Source organism: Microcaecilia unicolor, chromosome 3 (assembly GCF_901765095.1).
Source record: "Microcaecilia unicolor chromosome 3, aMicUni1.1, whole genome shotgun sequence".
Taxonomy (NCBI): domain Eukaryota; kingdom Metazoa; phylum Chordata; class Amphibia; order Gymnophiona; family Siphonopidae; genus Microcaecilia; species Microcaecilia unicolor.
This window is the reverse complement of record NC_044033.1, coordinates 232,638,968-232,662,933: the sequence shown is the minus strand read 5'-3', so window position 1 is coordinate 232,662,933 and position 23,966 is coordinate 232,638,968. Positions and strand designations below refer to the sequence as shown.

The 23,966-nt window shown below is 42.8% G+C and overlaps 1 protein-coding gene across 1 annotated transcript in view; it reads right to left on the bottom strand.

The window, feature by feature from the left end:
• The window catches only part of LOC115466370 (cytochrome P450 4F22-like), a 159,043-nt gene that overhangs the window by 93,834 nt on the left and 41,243 nt on the right, over positions 1-23,966 (bottom strand). Inside the window, 1 exon segment of the mRNA XM_030197561.1 lies at positions 3,719-3,863. Coding sequence (XP_030053421.1) covers positions 3,719-3,863 — 145 coding nt within the window.

Sequence of the window (23,966 nt, the reverse complement as noted above, 5' to 3'; positions counted from 1 at the left end):
CCTTGGGAACAGGAGGGAAGTATAAATCCTGGGTGTAGGGAAGTCCCTGGGATCTTCACAGAAAAGATGTAGTGGGGTCACGGTGTGTGGTCAGTTTCTCATCCGGGAACTGATCAGGACCTTGGTCCTCTAACTCATAGACTAAGAGGAGGAGTGGAGAGAAGGAAAAGGCTAGAAGTGGGGCCCATTAGAAAGGAGAGGGAAAAGTAGGAAGAGTTGAAATCTGATCCACTGCTGACCCCTGCAGCACCAGGTGACCAGAGGAGAAGCAAGGAGAGATCACTCGGGAGAATCCTATCCAAACACAGAAGTAAGGAAAGTAAACCTGCAGCTAGTTGCCATATCCATATGGGGAGAAGGATGGGAGCCCTGAAGCACAAAACAATACGTGCTGGATGTCATGTGTGGAATCGGACACACACGCCCACGACGTTGTTGACCCTTTCCTCCAGGGCACCTACAGTGACATCAGACGCCTTCTTGGATAGTGCTGGTGCATTTCTTCTTGCCGACTTGTTCTGACGTGACCTCTGCCTGAACCTGACTTTGCCTCCTGGATTGCTGCCTCTCCTGACCAGGGTCATAGCTACGTGGGGACAGGGGGGCATGGGCCCTCCCAGATTTGGACCTGGCCCGCCCCTGCTGCCGACGCTTTCGACCCCCCTTCCCGCCGTCAGGTATCTGTGCTGGCGGGGGTCCCCAACCCCCGCCAGCCGAAGTCCTCTTCAGCGCTAGTCTCTGGGCCGGCGCGTTGCTGATCTGAATGGAAGGATTCTGTTTCTGTGTGAGTCATCCTGCACGAAGGAACATACAGGACGCCAGAGTAAGTAGAATTTTCCTGCCAATTCTGATGCCACTTTACCCCTCTCCTGGTGCTCTGGATTATTTCTGACAATGTTGGTGGTGTTAGACCCTTCTCTTGGTGCCTTGGGGTTCCCATACCAATTCTGATGCTGCTTAGCTTCATACCCAGTGCTTTCATTCCTTGAGTGCTCCTCTTCATAAAGGCAGTTAATAAATTACACTTTCTTTGCTACTTTGCTTCACTGATGGTGTCTTGGAGTCTTCATACCATTGTTAGTGCCTTTTGTCCCTCTTTTGGCTCTTTTGGGTTTTAATGCCAAGTCTAAAGTCTTGGAATGTTACCTCCCATTTTAAACAAATTTGATTTGAAATGGACAGAAAATCCCATTATTTAAGAGTGCAAAATTGCTTTAATAGACCTGATTGATCTGAACAAAATGAAAGTCCAAAGGAGAACAAAAGCAAAACTTGTTGCCACGGCCATCCTAAGTGTCTTTTTTTCTTCTTAGTGGTGGGGTGGAATGTAATCCTCAGTCCCACCCTACAGCTTCCTCTCAATGGTAGTGGGAAGTGTGCCTCAAAGCCTTGCTGTACCTCAACCTCTTCAGAGTGGCAGGGGGGGTATGTCCAGTACTGAAAATTAACTCACGCACTTGACCCTCTAACGCACCACTTTCCACTATCTTATCCCTTCACTTCATCAAGCTCACAGTGACACCCATTCAACTCCTCCCCATCATATCACCAAACATCTTCAATCCTGCAAAGATATTATCCAGCACAAATAGGGGAAAATTCTATAAATGGTGATCAAAATTTGTGCCAACGAAATTGCAATGAGTGGTATTCTATAATGGGCGTTCTGAGATTAGCATCCTTTATAGAATAGTATGTAGCACCAGGTTTTGCAATCAACTTTGGGCGCGAGGAGTTACACCAGCTGAAACCAGTGTATAACCCAGCATGTGAGCTAGGCGCAGATCCTCCGAATTCTATAACTGCACGCAATTTAAGGAAACACCCCTGACCCTCCATGGCTATGACTCCTTTGCAGATCTGCGTGGAAACATTTATGCACTATTTTATAAATGGGTGCATGTGTTTTTGCACAGAGCTGCCATTTCTGCCCTGTTTTGGCGCCTTGCATTCCGTTAGAACTAGGGCTGTTCATTTAAAGCGTTTTAACATGATTAACGCGTTAACATTTTTAACGAGATTAATCGCATCATGCTGCTCTGTCTAACCGCTGCCCCCCTCCCTCCCTGGTGCGCCTGCATTTGTTCTCTCCTATCTGCCACCATACACCAGCAGCCTTTCCTCTCCTGCCACCCCACTCTCTGGCATCTCAAGAGTTGGATGCTAGAGAGGGAGGGCTCTGGTTACAGAGAGGAGTGGAGTAGAGAAGTTTGGCGAGCCACGTGCGGCGGGGTGGGGTTGGGATGAGATGCCCGAAAGTGCGGTGACAGGAGAGAAAAGGCTGCAGTATGCGATGTGCAGTGGACAGGAGAGAATAAGCTGCAGGAGCATCTGGGAGGGAGAAGGAGAGCGGTAGGAGAGAAAAATATATGCAGGAGGGAGGAAGAGTCTAAGAAAAATCACAGGGTGGTAGGAAAGAAAAGGCTGGCGGTGTATGTGGGGGGGGGGGGTTAGGTGAGAATACTGGACAGCTGGAGAGAAAAAGCTGCAGGAGCTCCAAGGGGGGAGGGGAAATGACATTGTGCCAATGGAGAGGAGAGGAAGGGAAAGAATGAGATGAGATACTGACTACAGAGAGGAAGGGAAAGGAAGCGAAGAGAGATGGTGCCCATAGAGAGGAAGGGAAGAGAAGAGAGATAGATGAAATGGTGCTCTTAGAGAGGAAGGGAAAGACAGAAGAGAGGCGATGGTGCCCACAGGGTGGAAGGAGAGACTGGAGGAGATGCCAAAGGAGACAGGAGATGGCACCCATGGATGAAGGGGGAGGGAAGGGATAGAAACAAGACAGATATAAGGAGGAAGAAAAATGGCAGAAAGCTGAATGTGAAAGATGTTATAGGGGAAGAAATGAAGAAGAGAGGAAGAGAGAAAAATAGAGAGGAGAGAAGAGGCCCTGAAAATAGAGTTCAGAGCACAGACAGAGGAACAGAACCAGAGACAGGGAATAAGTAATTAGAAAAATAAAATCACCAGACAACAAAGGTAAGAGAAATCATTTATTTTCAGTTTAGTAACTGAAATACAGTATGTCAGTTTTGAGAATTTACAGGTGAAAATGTGAGGGGGACACTTTATGCAATTAAAAATTTTAATCGGTGAACAGCCCTAGTTAGAACACTTTTCCACACTGAATTTAGTGCCTAATGTGCAGCACCATATATAGAATTTCACTCTATAAAATGTATTTCCTTACCCCATACCTTCCCAAGCTTTCATCCTATCACACAGAAGTACAAGTTCCCCACATATTCAGTTCATGGATGCCAAGATGGACCCCTGGGCTTAGTGATTCTCTAGCCTTGCTCACAAATCTTATTTCTATCACTTCCTCAGATGATAATGTCCATGCCTAGCTAATATATCTCTGGCCTCGCCTCTCTCACTTTCTCTACTGGACAGCAACATGGACCCTTCTTTTTAAATGCATTCCTCTTCTACTCCTTTGCTCTGCTGCCCTCCTGAGAAGGAAGAGTATCAACTCCATGAAGAGACAGGAAACACTTCAGCTCCCAGGGTAAAATTATCTAAAACAGTATGGGGCTCATTTTCAAAGCACTTAGACTTACAAAGTTCCATAGGTTTGAAAATATGCCTCTACAGCTCACAAGTAAAATGGGGAGTGTTAGTTGTCACAGCTCTAGGGGGAAGTGGCATTAGCAGACTGAAGCTGAGCAGACAAGCAGTGAAAGCTTGTGGAAGTTGATGGCACTGTGTCTACCTGAAGCCTGGAAAAGGGGTTTGGTGAAATCAGGATGGAAGATCCGCACTAGGGGGTAAAAGATGCTAAACCACCAGGAGCACATATAAATGTGGGATTTCACCAGGCCATTCACCACCAGCAAACCTTCCTCTGTGTTCTGAATCTGAGTCAGACAACAAAACATCAAGAAATGTTAGCATAAGATCTGGAAAAATCATTCTCTATGATTTTAATCTAAGGTTACAAAGGAAATATCCAGAAAAGTTAGTATCTGTTCAAGCAAATTTCCCTTCGAGTTCTCCATCTGAAATTAAGAAATTAATATCAAGGAAACTTGAAATAAGATTTAGCAATTTGAGAAATGTACGGTGTAAAGTTACAAAAATGTTTCAGAGTGCAATCAAGAGGGCAATTTTCAGACTCATTCAGCTGATTATGTTTGCCTATCTGAAAATTATCCTCTTTTGCACTACTAAAAATATATGTTGGCTGTCATAACATGCATGTTTTTGGTAGGCAGAGAATAGGCAATGCCAGAGTAGGAAACGTGAATTAGGAAAGCATGCACATAGATTTAATCATCAAATCTGTAAGCTGCAAGTATGTTTTGTTTTCTTGTTTGCAGAAAAAACAGATTCATGGTACTTCTGACCTACACACATTGTAATGTAGGCAGTTTCAGACTACTAATCTAGTTTCCCTTTAATAATTAGCTAGAAGATCCATAGCTCAAAAATACCCATGGACTTTGCAATATGCAAGCTGTTGAAAATTGTTCTCTTTTATAATAAAAGAGCTCCTTAGAGTGTCCTGGTTTAACAAAACATACTTGCTTTGTAAAACCAGAACACTGTACTAATGATTTTAGGGTGAGAATACTTAAAGGAAACGTTAAGGTTTTAACATTTTTATTTATGATAATTCAAAAAGAACATTCCAAATAACAACAGATATGCAGATCAAAGCTGAAGTTGTATTCCTCCTCAACAAAACAATAATACGATCTTTCATCAACCTTTTCTCCCATTCCCCCCCCCCCCCCCCGACCACTCTCATGTACTACTCAACCCTATAACTGGTGACTCTGTGTAGGACCATCATCCTATGTTAAGGTGATTAATCCCCTCATCGGTGTCCCGATAGTACTATTCTTCATCAAGTGCTTAGTGTTAAACCCCCTTTTCCCCCCTCTCCCCCTTCCCTTCCTCCCGTTCCTCCCCTTCGGCTCTGTACCCTCCAAGTGCAGGCACCCCCCCGACCGCCACAGGCTACGCCCCGGGTCCTCCCAATCTTATTCCAATAATCCCCCTTCCTTGCCTCAGGAAAACGAATTCAGCACCAAGCTGCGGGCTCTGTGGGACAAGGACATTTATCCCAAATGGACAAAAACTGTTTCCTTCGCTTAAATGTCAAGCGAGCATATTGTGATTCTAACAGCATCAGGCCATGTAGCTTATTCCTCCATTGCCAATATGATGGAGCTTGGTCACTGATCCACGCCCCCAACACGGTTCGCTTGCCCAGCATCCCTGCCTTCCTGATCAACAATTTAAAATGTTTATTTTGCGGGCCAAATCCTCATATTTATCTAGCAGCAATCCCGTAGGAGATAGCTTAATTGGCCTATCCCCCAAGCTCTCTAAATAAGAGGTTACAGCCTTCCAAAAATCCTGAATCCATATGCACTTCCAGAGCGCATGTATAAATGAATTCACTTGTCTTACATTTTTTGCAGATTGGGGATTCTATTCCTCCTGTTTTAAAAAGGCGTTCCTGTGTAAAATAAGCTCTGTGCAACACTCAAAATTACATTCTCTAAGCTCCGCGCTCACCGACCCCAATGATATTCGCCCTACTAATTGATTTAGATCTATCGATGCAGCCGGTATGCCCAAATCCTGACTCCATCGTTGCTGCAACTCCCCCTTCTCCTGTCTCATCTGAATTGCCTCCAGTGCTCGTTTCAGGGTGGATACCGAGACCCCTCTATCTTGAATGGGCTCAAAAAAGTTTAATAGTCGCTGTCTAAGGGGAAACCACGTGGCCTCCAAATCCATGCTGCAGATATAGTGTTGTACCTGTCTATAGGCAAACAGATCACGCCCGTCCACCTTCCCTGACAGCAACATCGCCTCCCACGTCATTAATTTCCCCTCCACATCTAAAAGGTCTTCAACATACTTAATCCCCCTGCTTTCCCACCGTCTAAAACAGATATTATCAATCCCCGGTTCAAAATCTACATTGCCCACCAAGGGTATCCGAACTGACTGCTGCGGATTCCCTTCTAACAAAGTTATCAAGTACTTCCATGACATCCGAATCGATTTTAGGAGAAAGTTGGAGTGCAACTTCTCGGGAAGTTTAGCCACAGGGCAGTGGACCAAGGAGAAAACGTTCCATTTACCATACATGGCCTGCTCCAACTTCCTAGGTGTGTATATTTGGCTTTCCAATACTCAGTCTCCCAGGTGCCGGAGCAGACATGCCCAGTTATAGCTCTGCATATCCGACAGCCCTAATCCCCCCCTGCCGCCACGTACCGATCAAGTATCTAAATGGAGTTCTAGGTTTCTTCCCTTGCCAACAAAAGTGTGATACCATTCTGTATAGAGCATTAAGTTCCCTCCTAGTAAGTTTGATCGGCAGTAGTTGCAGCGTATATAACCATCTGGGAAACAGGATCATATGAAATAACTGAATACGCCCATACACTGACTTAAAGGAAACTTTAAAACAATACAGGAACGCAAGACCTTTGAAGTCAAAATGATTAAATATTTTGACACCCACCAGACCGGACTTAACAAAGATCTGGGTTTTCTAGCCCATTATAAACCATGAAATTTCACTGCTTTGTCACCCTCTGATCACCATGCATATCTCCCTGTCCCTTATCTTCTCAGCCCTCTCTGTTTCTCACCTAGCCCACCCCCCCTCATCCTTTCAGACTGTCACTGAAGTACTTTGATGTTTCACTTATATATGCTGTTACTTGTCAAAATTTGCTTATTTCTGATCTGACAAAGAAGGGCTACCTTCAAAAGCTAATCAAAAATGTATTGTTAGCCAATAAAAAAGGTATCATCTTATTTTCTTTTCTATGTTTTATTTTAAACCAAGATTAAATGCGGTAGCATTTAAGGACTTATTAAAAAATATATTGTTTTTATAGGTCCTGTTTAAAAAGTTTTTATTAGCACAAAATTAATACACCTACCGCCTCCTAAAGGGGAAATGACTGCAAAATGTCTTAAAGCATTTTGCTGTAAGCATTTTCTTATGCAATAAGGGGGCCTTTTACAAAGCTGAGCTAGCGTTTTTAGCTTGCAATAAAAATCAGCTGGCAATAAACACCGAGACACCCGTAGGAATATAATGGGCATCTCGGCGTTTACTGCCAGCTGATTTTTACCACAAGCTACAAAGGCCAGCGCAGCTTTGTAAAAGACCATCTAAGTGCGAGTTGGGGCTTAATGCCTTTTAGTAAAAGGGCCCCTAAGGGAAATATCTTTCCAAACTTGTCTTGCAGATCAGACAGCCAGTCAAAGTTTCAAGATATCCACAATGAATATTCATGGGATCAGTCTACATATACTGACACACATTCACTGTGGATATCATGGAAACTCAGTAGTTTGTGAATCTCCAAGTTTGGGAAGGCCTGGCCTACGGTACAAAAGTGTAGCCATCCATGTAATCATCACAGAAGTGCCAAGTTATCCTTTTCCAGAATGGAGACTTTTTGGCCAATTTTGAACCTACATCCCAAAAGGTATTTGTAGTCCCTGATCCACCCACTAAAATCCACCCTGCAGGTCGCATAATGCATCAGGTTAAGGTTGCCTGAAATATAGGACCGGCCTGAATCTTCCTCTTGGAAAAGGGTAACTTTGGCAGCTTTGTCATCATCCCAAGAAAGTCTCAAAAAAATGTTTACAATTCAACAATCATATTTCACCATAAGCTGAATCAAAAATGTATGATATAGATCAGAGAAAAGCAGAGTAGAGTAATCTAGCAGTCAGAGCACTGGGCTAACAAAGAGGGAAGTCCAAAAAAGAAAGACAAGCAGTCCCACAAGAATCAGCAAAAAGCAGGACACAGGGTGGGAAAGACCAAGGCGATGAAACAAGGGTGGTTAAAAAAAAGTCTTTATTGTATGAATCAATCAAACCGGGTCACAGACAATCACTGAAGATAGGACTCTACACTGTGTTTTGGCCAGAGCCTTTGTGAAGAGTCCTTAACAGATACAAAATAGTACTATACAATAAATAAATCCTGAATGAAAAGTATAAAATATATGAGATATATGAAATATACAAAGGTCAACATCAATAGAAGGACAGAAGAGTGATGAATCGCTATAAAAATCCAAAACCCATTAAAATAAAAAAACAAATACAGAGGAATAAAATGAGGTGTGTGAACAGTGCACTAATGAATATATAAAAATCAATAAATATAGTGGAAGTGATAATAACAGGTGGTAAAGATAAGTGACTAAAATACATCCAGTTAGAAAGTGAATAAAGACAGGTACAAGTGAATTCATGCGTTAACATGAGCGTGGACAATATATGGTGCTTGAGAAATCATCAATCAATATATATAAAAGGCAAGTGTCGTACTCACTCACAAATGTGCAGTAGAGACCTCTGCCCCGCCCCCACGTCAATACATGATGACGGGGGCGGAACAGAGAGGGTCTGTACTGCGCATTTGCGAGGGAGGGACACCGCCGTCGCTAACGCTCCCCCCACCCGGAGTCGCCACCGCCACCCACCCTCCACCCGGTCGGGCCCTTGCTCCGCTACTGAAACAGCGAGGGTCCGGGAACGCAGCACTGAGCTCTGCTGAGCTGCCGTCGGCCTTCCTTCTTCTTCTCTGCCTGTGTCCCGCCCTCGACGACGTTAGGTCACATGAGGGCGGGACAGGCAGAGAAGAAGAAGGAAGGCCGACGTCGGCTGTTTCAATAGCGGAGGGGCCCGGCCAGGTAGAAGGTGGGTGGCGACGGCTCGGGGGGGGGGGCCTTTCAACCCCCCCCCCTTCCTATAATAGCCCATTTTTACGGGCTCAAAGGCTAGTATATGAAGAAATGGATGAAAAGTGTAGATCAAAAGTATAATATGTGCAATATACCAGGTAGCAGCAACAATGAATTTCCACTTGAAGCCAATAAAAACGAGATACTACTGACCCCAAAGAAAAAAAACAAAAGCTAAAATAACAGCTATTGCTTCAAGCATTCCTCACAATAATGAACGTAAGAAAGGGGGAAACATACTGGGCAGTAGCCAAAAATGACAACAGCAACAGTGATGCCTCGTTTGATATTAAAATGTAGTGCTGCAAATATCAAAAACAGAAAGACCCCAAAGCCTAAGATTAAATGTACTGCTCCCAACACCACTTTTAAGTTAAAAAAATAAAATAAACTAAAACCTCTGAAAAAATGAGAGCACTATGTAGATAAAATGCTAAATGAAGACCGTGGCTCGTAAGATTACTTAAAAAGAACCAAAACAGGAGCACTAGCCCATGTTTCTTGTGCTCTGCTGGAATGTCCTGACTACAGATGCTTCAAATATGGACTGTGAAGTCCACTTCGATCACTTCCCTTGCATGAGGTGCAAGTCTAAGTCTGAACTCCTCAATATCAAATAGCAGATTAAATTTAATGTGGACAGATCAAAGTGATGCACGCTGGGAAAAATAAACCGAATCATAGTTACCTGATGCTAGGGTCCACCTTGGGGGTCAGCACTCAAGAAAAACATCTAGGTATCATTGTAGACAATAAGTTGAAATCCTGGTGTGCAGCGGCAGCCATAAAAGCAAACAGGATGCTACGAATTATTAGGAAAGGGATGGTAAATAAGACCGAGAATACTATAACGCCTCTGTATCGCTCCCTGGTGCGACCTAACCTCAAGTATTGCATTTAGTGCTGGTCACTGTATCTCAAAAAAGTTACAGCAGAATTAGAAAAGGTTCAAAGCAGAGCGACCAAAATGATAAACTGGATGGAACTCCTCTCATATGAGGAAAGGCTAGAGGTTAGGCTTTGACGGCAACTCCAGTAGTTGGGACATAAGAACAGATCCAAGCAGATTTCTACAGTCTATGTTCCAGAGACACCAAAGAAAGACCATGATCAAGTATATAATATCAAGTTTATTGTTGATCTAATTTTGAATTGATAATGAATGTGACTGTCGGGCAGACTGGATGGATCATTCAAGTCTTTACCTTCTGCCACTTACTATGTTACTTTCAGGTTTATTTTCGAAAGAGAAGGGCACCCATCTTTCGACACAAATTGGAAGATGGGCGTCCTTCTCCCAGGGTCGCCCAAATCAGCATAATCAAAAGCTGATTTTGGGCGTCCCCAACTGCTTTCCATCACGGGGACGACCAAAGTTCATGGGGGCATGTCGGAAGCATAGGGAAGGCGGGACTGGGGGCGTGCTTAACACATGGGTATCCTCAACCAATAATGGAAAAAAGAACGCCGTCCCTGACGAGCAATTGGCTGACTTTACTTGATCCATTTTTTCTTACGACCAAGCCTCAAAAGATGCCTGAACTGACCAGATGACCACCGGAGGGAATCGGGGATGACCTCCCCTTACTCCCCCAATGGTCACTAACCTCCTCCCATCCTAAAAAACAAACAAAACCCTTTAAAAATATTTTTCCAGCCTCTACGCCAGCCTCAAATATCATAACTAGCTCCATGACAGCAGTATGCAGGTCCCTGAGCAGTTTTAGTGGGTACTGCAGTGCACTTCAGGCAGGCGGACACAGGCCCATCCCCCCTACCTGTTACACTTATGGTGGTAAATGTGAGCCCTTCAAAACCCACCACAAACACACTATGCTTACAGTACCCACATATAGGTGCCCCCCTTTACCTCTAAGGCTGGTAGTGGTGTAAAGTTTTGGGGAGTGGGATTTGGGGGGGGGGGCCTGGGGGGCTCAGCACAAAAGGTAAGGGAGCTATGCACCTGGGAGCTTTTTCTGAAGTCCACTGCAGTGCCCCCTAGGGTGCCCGGTTGGTGTCTTGGCATGTCAGGGGGACCAGTGCACTGCGAATGCTGGCTCCTCCCACGACCAAAGGGCTTGGATTTGGTAATTCCTCAGATGGGCATCCTCAGTTTCCATTATCAACAAAAATCGGGGACGACCATCTTTAAGGTCGACCTAAATGTTGAGATTTGGGCGTCCCTGACCGTATTATTGAAATGAAAGATGGCCGCCCATCTTGTTTCGATAATATGGGTTTCCCCACCCCTTCGCGGGGACGTCCTGCGAGGCCGTCCTCAGGAAAACTTGGGTGCCCCGTTCGATTATGCCCCTCCACGTTACTATCTCAAGTCTAAATAAACCTAATAGCATAAATGGCAAATGAAAAGATACCACAAAAGTATCATGGTGCAACAAGCATAATCTATTCCAAAGGGACTGAAGAATATACTTAGTAGCAAACATGTCAAATTGCCATTTAAACCAGAAAAAAAGCACCGGCGCCAGCACAGGTTACAGAGGTGCAATATGAGTTAAGAAAAGTGTAAATTAAATAAATAAACCACTATTCCAGAAAACTTACACACACAGTGAAAACTATAATCAAATTTTAAAATGATTAAAAAAAACCAAAACACTATGGTAAAAAAAAAACCCCAAAACATTAAACAAATTAAAAAGCGCTATTCCTAAAAAAAACAGTGGATCAAAAATTCTGATAGAGCGCTGCAAAAATGAATGCGTGTCAAGAGAAACATCCTAAGAGAGATAAAATGAATAAAGGTGATAAATAAAATTGACAGGTGAATAAATAGTAAAAATGAAAAATAATAAAAATATAGGAAATAATGAACAAATAAAGCCCAAGTACTAATGCACAGTATGAGAACAGAACCTACATAGAATTAAATATATTATGAACTCTAAAAAAAAGAAACAATATGTATACAATTTGTAAGACACAACAAACAAGATAATGAAAATGGAGCATTAAATGTATGAACCAATGACAAACAAAAAATTGTTAAATAGACACTGTATATGAATAATGAGCTGACAAGAATGTATCTTGCAAGACACATAAATGCAACCCATGAGTTAATGCATAATGTACCACCAAATGCAATGCTAATAAAAAGGAGAGGCCAGAAGGAAGGACTAAGTGACAATTCATGAACACTGGCCAAAACACTATTCACACAAAATATATATAAAATATAAATATGCCAAAACATATATGCATAAATAAAGACAATGGCTCTTAAAATATGGATGCGAACGTAAAAAAATGGAACATCATAAAAAACATAAGTACAAATATCAATAACATGTATCCACGTACCCCTCCATTTAGGGGTAATAGCTCTGATCACAAAATATTTCATGTCATCAATGACATGACCAGCCTGAATTCAACATTCAACAACAGAAGCTGATGTGATGCATCTATCGATACAGCTTCTATGCTCAATTAGTCTCAACCTGACCATCCTTTTGGTCTTCCCTATATAACGAGTTTACATGGGCAAATGATAATGTAAACTACAGAGCATATATTACAATAGATAGAGAAGTTCAACTTGTAGGTCTGACCAGTAGAGGGCTGGGTAAAGATGGAAAGGACCAAATATTGACTGCAGATGGAACATGATCCACAGGGAGAATGTACTATATGGGTGATATTATCCTGATAGCACAGGAAGGGTAGAAGGGACCAACCTATCACTGAGGTTCCTTTCACGGGTGTAGACAATGGTAGGGCACTGGTTTTTTTTTTTTTTTTTTTAAACATTCATGGTTATGTAGGATGTGCCAATGTTTTGTGGTCTTTGGAGTCTAGAGCATTTAGAACACGCCTTACAGAACAAGGTTACCCTAAGGATGTGATTCAACAAGCCTATACAAGGGCACGTTTTTCAGATCGGGACTCAGAGAGGTGAAGAACCAGAAGATAGTATCACTTGCATTTTATTTTAAATCTATTTTATTGACGATAATAACAATACAGCCAATACGAAGGCACATATACAGTGTCATCATAAAACCATAACAATCTTTTGACAGTTCCATAACGTCAATACCTTTTTAATTTCCTCCCCACCTCTCCGATTATTAACAATTCCCTTCCTCTTTGTCCACTGAAAATATCACTCATGTAAAGTTAGCATGTATACATCAGCACTTCAATGTGAGGCTAGCCTCACCAATACAAATTTAGCCACCTAACACAAATCGTTCCAACTTGGAGCACTCTTCCCCCCTCCCCCCCCCTTTCTCCCTCCCCATATCACTTGCATTTTAAAACACACACCAGGCATAGCCAAGGTGCATATTATTAATAGGCAACATTGGCAGATTTTGGAAATGTCACCCATATTTTTTCAGAAACATCTCCGTTTTGCTTTTACAAGAAATTCTAATTTAAAGGAATTAATGAGTCCTTCAGATATTATGAAAACTAGACCGAAGTCGATTCCAAAAGGCAGTCATCTGAAACTTTACACTCAAAACAAAAAAACCTAGGGGGCTAAATTTTCTATAGGTGTCTCTAGCTTTTAGCGTGTGCTAAAAACACTAGTGCACCTTTGTAAAAGACACTCTAAGACTCTAGAGCTCTGCCTACCTCATGGGTCTTGCACATGGAATGGGAAGCATTTATGAGAGTGCTACCCTGGAAGTTCTCAATTTCAGCTTTCTACCTAAACTAAATTTGTCTTCCAAACCTCCTTCATTGCCCTATGTAATTTATTCTCTCACATACCAAGTTAGCCAGCTTTTCCGGAGCACTGGTTAATATCCTATCTAGGTGGCACACATGGAGTCCACCATGTTTGCATCAAGCAGGCAAGTTACCAAGAGTTCCTCACATCTAACAGCCACCCACAACCATAATCCTAACCCTTCTCTCCTGGGCATATGTTATGTACATGGAGACACATCCTTGGTGCAAAAGGGCAGATCCTGGCCATAGGATTACTTCCTGACATACCAGATGCTTCAATTCAAATGGACTTTCTTCTCCATGATAGTCCAGAGGATGTAAGACTGGAGCTCAGACTTCTCTATTATGTTCCCTCTGTATACCTCTCTGTTTGCCTCAGTTACTCTAGGACCTCACACTACTCTTTAAACACAGCTCTGAAGAGGGGAGGGCTCCCCCTTTTTGCCTTGGGGAAGCACTGCCATATCCTTCACCACAGGCAGCAGATTGCCTTGAGCCACCCCTGTCAATCTAAACAGATCACTATAATTATTTTTATAATTTTTCCTAATTCAGCCATTGTAGTGATAATCCTTGGCTGTGACTGAACCCTTGCGCACACTGGTTGCAGCTAGCAGGTGTCACCATTGAGCAATAATGGGCTCTCGCGTTGCTATCTCCAAAGTATTAGGATTTCTGTAGATGAACAGATAGTTCTGTAAATACTAGGACCTTCCAGGCTTTATCTTTACTCATTTCCCACTAAAAGCAAGTTAAATATGCAGGAAAAGACTGGCTCAAGAACTGCAAGTCTGTAGCACCTTCCCCTAACAAATTTATTGAGGCATAGCCTTTCCAGAACAAGTGCCATCATTCTCCCCAATATTTTTGCTACTACATGTGACCTCACCTCTAGGAACGATTGTTACCCTACAATACCCTAAAGAATACCTCAGGTAAACTCTCGTAAAACAAACAGAGGTGAAATACAATTATTTAAACTAACCTCGCCATTCTATTTCTAAAATAGAAGGGGAAATGACATCTATTTTTTTAAACTCAGGATAACAAATGATTATAATTTATGGAAGTCAATAAATGATACTATTATTTAGATTAAAAATATTTTTAACAGATCGTCAATTTATCACTTTACAGAATTTCTTCAACATCCAATCAGATAAGTATAATCTTTATGTATTAAACAAACTTCATTTAAACCAATTTTAGTGTGTTTATAATAACTCAAATGTATTCAAAATCAAAGAAATGATACTTTGTGCGCTCTTTCTTTCCCTTTGTTTAAAAGGTGTTCCACAACGGAGCAGGTATTTATTTATTTATTTATTTTATTGCATTTGTATCCCACATTTTCCCACCTTTTTGCGGGCTCAGTGTGGCTTACAATACATTGTAAATGATGGAAATACGATTTGTTACAACTCGGTTATGGATTACATTGTGAGGAGTTATACGAGACAAAGTCAAAGTATAGTTTTAATGTTCTAAACCCTTTTTCTTTAAAATCTCAGTCCTTCTTTTCTCTTTTTTTTCTCTGAGTAAACTTAGCTGGATTCTGAACTTTCTTGGTATTCTTCAACTCTTCTCCTTTCTTGTATCGTTGGGTACCTTATTTTAGATGGGAACAGGAGCTGGAAACCAGGTCCAGGGTACCTACTACACTAAACTTTAAAATCAACAAAACAAATACCTAAACCCTAACTAATGTATTCACTTAATTGGTGTGGTATAATAATACCTTAACCACTTCCCTATCTAGCTTTCCCAGTGAAAACAAAATATGATTATATAGCCCTATGCTAGCCCTTCCCACCAATAATTTACCCAAAAGTTTGGTTGTCTCAGAATAATTTTCTCTCAATATAGAACCACAGAAATTATTCTATAACATCAGAGACTTTAAAGTCTTCTCAAAAAGAACAGCCTACAGCTGTTTCAAAAGCATTTTATCCAAAGGTTCTGAGAAAAATCTTAGTTAATATTTTCTCCCAAAAACCATCTCTAACATTGGTGTTTTAAAAGTCCACACCAGATTTCACATAAGTTAACAATTCTCAGTGTGACAAATTTTTCTGGCAGATTAAATCACACCAGATCTCACAGTGCCAATTATTTTATTACAATATTAAATTATTTTAATATTGGACAAGAGCTATTCCCCACAGCTCTCAACCACACTATTAAGAGCCTTAAAAAAACACGAGAGGCTCATTAATTAAATTAATTTAATACAGTCACACTTCAGAACACACAATAAATTCTTTAAATCCCTTTCATGCGTTTTTAAAACAGGATTTCTCGAACAGCTGCTCAGAGACCATCAACACAGGTCCTTTCAGCGTTTTACCTACCTCCCAACTGCCCAAACACACAGTTTAGAATCTTTTTACATCACTCCCTGAGCTCGAGCTCTAGCCACGAGCCTCAACCACAATAAACCCTCGAAACACAAAACAATAACATTTTAAAATCATAATAAACATTTTGAAATCACCCACATTTAAACAGCTTTTTAGATTAATATAAAGGTTTGTACCTTTGGGTCCTCAGAGCCCGAAAATCTTCTTTTAATTCTTGGCACGAGCCTCCTGCCCAGCTCTGGCACGAGCCGGCATCTGGCTCGTGTCTTCCCCTCTGCACCCGACCTTATCTCTCTTCAGCGCGTGCAGCGCCACCCCCAAACCCGACTGTAACACAAAAAAAAAACAGGGAGAGTGCACCGGAGCACTTCTCCCACTCTCTCTGGTCCCACGCCGGTCCTCTCCTCTCTTCGAAACTGACTCTATTCATTAAAAAGAGCCGGTTTCCTTAAGCACAAGTAGAGGAGCTGGAAAAACTGAGGAAAATCATAAGGGATCTACAACCTATACTCCAGGAGGATGAATTACTGAAAGAGATATTCCCATCCCCACCAGTACTGGCCTTCCGACAACCACCCAACTTAAAACACAAGCTAATCAGAAGTAAACTTCCATCATAGACTGAAAAGGAACAGAAAGGCACACGTCCCTGTAATTTATCCAGTTGCAAACTATGCCAAAATATTTCACAGGACCCCACAGTTACCCACAAAGGAAAGATATTCAACATAAAGGGATCTTTCACTTGCTCATCTTCCAATGTGGTATATATCATTCAGTGTAAAAATGTAACGAAGGATGCTATATTGGAGAAACAGGCCAGATGCTTAAGACAAGATTCAATTTACATAGACATCATATGAACAATACAGCCAGTAGGGCCCCCACCCCGGTGGGACAGCACTTCACAGAACCAGGACACTGTACCAGTGATTTCACAGTGAGAATACTGAAAGGTAACTTTAAAACCATACAAGAACATAAGACCCTTTGAAGTCAGAATGATTGAATATTTTAACACCCAACAGAAAAGACTTAACAAGGACCTGGGGTTCCTAGCCCATTATAACCATAAAGCTGTATGTCTCTGTTGATCACCCCACCCCTCACCTATCCACACCCATCCTGTTAGAATATCAATGATATGCTTTGATGTCCCCATGCATACCTCCGACCCCCCCCCATCCTCCCACCCTGTCAGACTGTCATAGTAATGCTTGAAGGCTTTCACTTATATACAGTGTCAGCTAGCACATTTACTTATTTCCGATCTGACGAAGAAGGGCAACCTTCGAAAGCTAATCAAGAAATGTATTAAGTTATGTCCAATAAAAAAGGTATCATCTTATTTTCTTTTCCATGTTTTATTTTGTTTGATTTCTATTGATAACCTTAAGCACAAGGAATCCCTGGCCCCTGCGTCAAAACGTGCGTCTGATGTCATCACACTGACGCAGGGCCAATCAGGTTTCTAGGCTTTCCCCTTGTGCAGCCAAGCAGCTGATCAACGCTGCTCCAGTCCCGGCACAGAATACTGGCCACTGTAGGCGTCGGGCCTTTTCTCAGCCTGCTCCCGGATCACTGCTTCAGCCCCTTTCACCCTCCCTAAAAAAAAACGTGCCGCTGCAACAAACGCAGCTGAAACCCTCCGGATCCGCCGACGCTGACAACGCAGTGGCAATCGCCACCCCCGACAAGGTTTTTCCCCCCCCCTCATTTTTAACCCTTTAGGGTTTTCTCTGAGTCCAAAGGAGGTGGCATTCTAACACCTCTACTAGTTCTCTCATTGGTTCTAATTCAGTTTCCTCTAGACACCCCCCCTAGAAACCTCTAGTATGGGAATTCTACCCTATAGCGTTCTGTAGATACAAAGCTTCATCTCCAGCCCAACACACTATAGAAAATTCTAGTTTTCTCTAGGACTAATATGACTACTATAAGTCTTCATTTCCCATCCAAAGGAGTTAGGATTTGCTGTTTTAACAGAAAGGAAAATGGATGCAAAAAGAGTTGGATTGTTGTACTCTGATATCCTCAAAGTTGCCTGATAGCATTATTCCTGTATTACTGTTTGCTGGCAAGTACTGGTACTATTAGTGCCTCAAATCCTGGGAGAGACCAAGGGCTCCTTCAGCTGCAATGAAGGTAACAGGTTTGTTTATTTAATGCTTTATATCCTGTTTTCCCTATCAAAAATAAGTGCCCAAAGAAGTATAATATGTCAAACAAAATACAGACAACCCATGTCCCTGAATCCCAACCATCATGAGCCATCATCCTCCATAACTACCTGATGCTCGCATTAAAGGGACAGTGGCGAAAGGGTGGAAGAGCCTCAATATGGGGAGAAAAGGGACCGAACCACCAGAGGCAGCACTGTGGATAATGGATGAGGAGTTGGTTCACGGCCTGCAACCCCTCTTCTGTGCTCTTGGCCTGCAAACAATCAGTCACATGTTAAAAAGGAAGACACAAGATTGCCCCAGCAGTTACTAGATGGAAGAGGACAGGAGAAAACCCTTTCTGTTACCTAGTAGCTAACAGAAGCAGGCTGGTCACAGGAAAGGTGGTTCAAACAGAGTTGTCATTCCATTTCATATGAATTATAAGGTGATTGGGTTTAGTTCATAGACCACACACGAGACACAATTATTAGAGTTTAAGATAAAAGTTTATGGTTAATAGTTCTGTAATTGACCTGTAACTGTACATGTACACACTCATAAATATATAAGAACACAAGAGGGAAGGGACAGAGGAGAAAGATTGAAAAACTTTGATGATAGAAGTCCTAGGCTAATTATATGTGATAGAATTATTTGTTATCAGATTTATATTGATTGATCTGGATTTGTTTACCATGTGAACTCATCAATAAAAAATCGTTGAAACATAAACCTTACATAGTAACATAGTAGATGACGGCAAAAAAGACCTGTACGGTCCATCCAGTCTGCCCAACAAGACAACTCATATGTGCAACTTTTTGTTTATACCCTACTTGATTTGTACCTGTGCTCTTCAGGGCACAGACCGTATAAGTCTGCCCAGCACTATCCCTGCCTCCCAACCACAAGTCCCGCCTCCCACCACCGGCTCTGGCACAGACCGTATAAGTCTGCCCAGCACTATCCCTGCCTCCACCACCGGCTATGGCACAGACCGTATAAGTCTGCCCAGCACTATCCCTGCCTCCCAACCAAAGTCCCGCCTCCCACCACCGGCTCTGGCACAGACCGTATAAGTCTGCCCAGCACTATCCCCGCCTCCCACCCACCAGCCCCGCCTCCCGATCTCGACTAAACTCCCGAGGATCCATTCCTTCTGCACAGGAATCCTTTATGCTTATCCCACGCATGTTTGAATTCTGTTACCGTTTTCATTTCCACCACCCTCCCGCGGGAAGCCATTCCAAGCATCCACTACTCTCTCCGTGAAAAAATACTTCCTGACATTTTTCTGAGTCTGCTTACCTCTCCCTACAGCCTTTGCTTTAGCGTTGATTCCTGTCAGCTGAGCCTCTTGCCCTCTCTCTTCTGTGCTAGTAGCACACTGAATCCGTTGGAGTTTGCTTACTCTTCTTGTTTGCTTGTAGCTTCTCTGTGTGCTGGCTGTTCCCAGCGTATGCTTGACTGTTTGTTTTTCTAACCTAGCTGCTTTCCTGGATTACCTTACTTTCGTGCAGCTGTGGGTACTCTGTTTGCCTCTGTCTCTGTGTGCTGCTGAGTTCTAGTAAGAACAATGTTTGTTTTTCTCCTTTGTCAGCAGTGTAAGCCCTGCTTCTTCCTGACTTGTGTGTTAAAGCAGCCCTTCCCTTTAGCCTGCTTTAACTCTTTGTCTACTGTGTTGTCTCCTGATTCTTGTGTGCATTGCTCCTTATCTGTTGGTGTATATAAAGGCAGCACTCCCTGTTTGCTTGCTTTCCCCTTTGTCTCTAGTGTCTGTTATTTGACTCTGTGGCACAGCCTTGTGTATTCTTATGAGTGGTTTCCCTTTACCTTGAGTTCCGCGTGGCCAGCCTTGTGTATTTTTATGAGTGGCTTCCCTTTTCCCTTGAGTGCTATGTGGCACAGCCTAGTGTATTCCTATGAGTGGCTTGCCTTTTCTCTGAGTGCTATATGGTACAGCCTAGAGTGTCTTCCTATAGTTGGCTCCCCTTTACCCTTGAATGTTGCATGGCCAGCCTTGTGTATTTTTATGAGTGGCTTCCCTTTTTTTTTTTTTGTTACATTTGTACCCCCTTGAGTGCTGTGTGGCACAGCCTAGAGTAATTGAGTGCTGTATAGTACAGCCTTGAGTATTCCTGTGGAGCTTCACTCTTGTAAAGTCTGTGTCCCATTCTGTCCTCAGCTTTCCTTTTTCCCCTATGGGCTTTGCCTTGCTACCTGTGTTTCTGTGTAGCCTTTGTTTGCATTCTCTTCCTCTGGTCGTAGCCTGTACCTGCCAGCTTTTTGTCTGTCCGCCCTTCCCTTGCATCACTAGCTAGCACTGTGTGCGTTGCATGTGCTCCAGTCCCTTTTGGGACCCCTCGTTGTTCTTTTGCCCTTCCCTGGTATATGACTCGATTCCAGTTCGGCCGTGAGGCCCATATGCTTGGACTCTGTACGAGTGGGTTCCCGTTTGGCCGTGAGGCCCACCCTGAGTGATCTATCTCCCTTTTCTGCTGGTGCTAGTTGAGTGTTCTGAGTGTGCGGGGCTTTGTGGCTGTGGTATTGTGTAGCGCCTGTTTGTCTACCCTAGGCCTTGGCCAAGATCCTTCCCTAAGCCTCGGCCTAGGCGCAAGGCTCACAAACAGATTAACGGATAGGTGCTGAGGGTACGCTGTCTCTTCTTCTCAGTACGAGGGGTTTCAGGAGGGATATATAAAATGTGTTGTGGATGCGCAGAGTGGTGGGTAATGTCAGCTGAAAGAGGCTGCTCCCACCTGGTGGATGATAGGATAGGGTCTGTGGGGAGCTTAGGGGGGGCTCAGGCCCTGATATCGTATATTCAGAGCACTTCTCTGATAACGAAACAAGGGACCTGTAAGATTTATCTTCCCTCCATAACTATTCTCCCCCATAATTATCATTTATCTGTTTACTATACCGTCACTTATTTCATAGCAAGTCAGAACGGTTTACACATCAAAAAGTACAATAAAGGGTGAGATTCCAAGATGGCTCTGTGAATAGACGCACCTGTGTTTGCTCCTGGAGGCTGCTGTGTTTGTGAGTTTCTCTCGGTGCCTCTGTAGCCTCGTTAACCATGGGGAAGCGGAGGGGGAAGGTAAAGGAATTTCCCTCAGTTCCTGTGACCTCCTCAACGTTGAAACAAACAACCCTGCAATTTCCCAGGCAGCAACCGGGTCCTCAGGGAACTTCGACCCCCACTGCAGCTCTCGGCCCTTCGGAGTCGATTGAGAGTGGAAACGGGGCTTCCTTGAGCCCTGTGGAGTGAATTGCACCTCCCCAGCCTGGAAGAGAGTTGCTGGCTGTTCAAACAGAGACAGACGCCGAAGTGGCTCAGCTGGTCCTGTTTGAGGGTGTGACTGCAGCAATGGAGTTAGATTCTCAACTTCGGGAAACATTACTACAACAGGCTTCAAAGGTATTGCCTCAAGCTATTGTTTCCAAGTTAGCTCGGGATGATAGTCTATCTCAATCTCCTCCTGTGGCTAGTGGAGTGATTAGACCAGCAATTGTGACACTGGAGTCACTATGGGACATGGTTTACAATATCCAAACCTCTATGCAAACTACTTTAAAGCAGAATTCTTCTGATATTGAAGTTCTTTCTGAGGCTGCCCTGCTTCAAGCACAAGTGACTGCACAGCAAACCCAAAAATTGGAATGTGTGGTTATCAAAATTCAAGAAATGGGATCTATAGAAACAGCTTTGGTTAAAGACAATAATTTCGAAATCCAAGATGGCCGCACTCCACTAAGACGCTGCGGGTCGGGATCTTACCTTTGAGAAATAATGCCTAAATGCCGAGGGAGAGTAGCGGCTAGAGCTTCCCTGCTACCCCCTCCATTACCGGGTCCTATCGCCCGATTCTTTAGACCGCCGGGTTTTGCCTCTGTTAGCGGGATGTCGCCAGCTGGGAACGCCGTTGAACTGGAGACTTCGGCTTCCCTTGGCCTCTGTCCACACTAAGCCCTGCTACGCGTTCACCACCTCCCCAGCCAATTGGCGCAAGTTCTTTCCTCCTCGGATCGACAGGGTCCACCCCGGAAGGTACAGAGGGCCCTGTAGAGCGTCGATCGGAAGCACAGCTAACATCGGAGAAGGGAACGGAGGGCATTTGCCCAATGTGACGCCGCGGAGTGAGGGGAGAGGAGATGAGGAAACAGAGTCGATTCTTGAGCAGACTTCTGTAAGGTTTGAAATTCCTAAAGCGTTAGTAGAAAAACCAAAGGAAGTGACATTAGATACTCTATGGGATTTGGTGTCTAACTTGGGACAAACCTTTCTTAAGCAAAATAATGAGATGTTACCAAGATTAAAATCTTGGGAGACTGATCTTCAAAAAAAAGAAGAGGAGTTTTAAAGTCCTGGAAGGCAAACTTGGAAAATTGGAGGAAAAAGTTGATCAAAAAATTCGAATTTTGAAGTAATGCAATCTACGATGATAAAGATTTGACCAATCTTAGGATGAAAACTGAAGGTTTTGATAATTATACTAAAAGTCATAATTTAAGATTTGTCAACTTTCCCAGAGTACAAAATGTAACCCCTCAGGAAATGCTAAAACGCTATATGCGTGAGATTTAGACATTCCTGAACAGAATTTTCCACCTTTTACTTTGGTCTATTATATTCCTGGGAAAGACCTGAATCGATACCTGAAAAACAGATAGACATTTCTCTTTTGCTTGAAACTATTGACTCTGAACTTGCCTCAGCCGCCACTGTGGTGGCGACTGTGGCATTATTGCCGGACAAGAATTGGATATTCCGCATGTTTTTCCGTAATAAAGAAAAACCTTTTTTAGGGTTTAAAATTCTCCTGTTTCCGGATGTCTCTAAGGAGACTAGATGGCGGCGGAAACAATTCTTACTCCTAAAGCCTGAAGTTTTGCACTTGGGGGGCACCTTTTTTTTTAAGATACCCTTGCAAATGCATAATAAGGCTTGGGGGGAAAAAATATGTATTTATGGAACCTGCTCATGTATCTGCACTTATAGCCTCAGCAAAATTGGATAAGCGATAAAGAAATTAGGCAACCCCACTTAATGTAGTGCGATATCCAGTTATATTCTTTTTCTGTTGTTTATTCCCAGTATTTTTCCTACATTTTGGATTCCTGATTTATGGACTGAGTGTCAATTTCTTATGAAGAGTGAATTAGTTTACTTTTCTTGATTATGTTCTTCTGAGAAAGATTATGTAAATGTATTAGAAGATACTTCCTAAACAAGATGTTTCTTGTAATAATTTGAATAATTGAATAAAAAAATTAAAAAAAAAAGACAATAATTTCCTACATAACGACTTGAATACCTTGAAATCAGACTAAAAGACTTAACCTTAGATTTCTTAATTTTCCCAAATCGCCGTTAATTTCTCCTTTGGAGATGGTCAAAAAATATTTGGTGGACATCCTGGAATGGACAAGGACTCCCTCCCTCCCATTACAAGGGCTCATTACATCGGGAGTACTGGAGTGGTGGTAGAAACCCCCCCGTAATAGGGAGGGGAATGAATCTTACCTCATTCCTAGAAAGCTCATTAGAAATAGTTACTCAGAGGTTAACTCTGCTTGCCACTTTTGCGTTGGAGCCTGATAGGAATACCGTACTACGGCTTTCGTTGAGACACTTAGAAAATCTGTTTTGGGCTCAAAGGTCCGTATCTTTCCAATCTCTCACGGCCTACACAGATGAGACGAAGGGCCTTTTTGGAACTTCGCCCCAGGGTGGTGGCATTGGGAAGCAAATTTTGTTTTGCGATTTCCTTGTTTTTGTAATGTGATGCTTGAGGGTAAACATTTTCAGTTTGTAGATCCAAAACAGTTGAAAGAGTTTATTGATGCAAGAGTTGATGTGAATATAGTAAACCTTCCCTAATTTAGCAGGCTGGGGTCCGAACCAGAGGAAGCATCTATTGATTATTAATTTTGTACATTTTTTTCTTTTTTTAATTTCCTTAATCTTGCAATCAAATTTC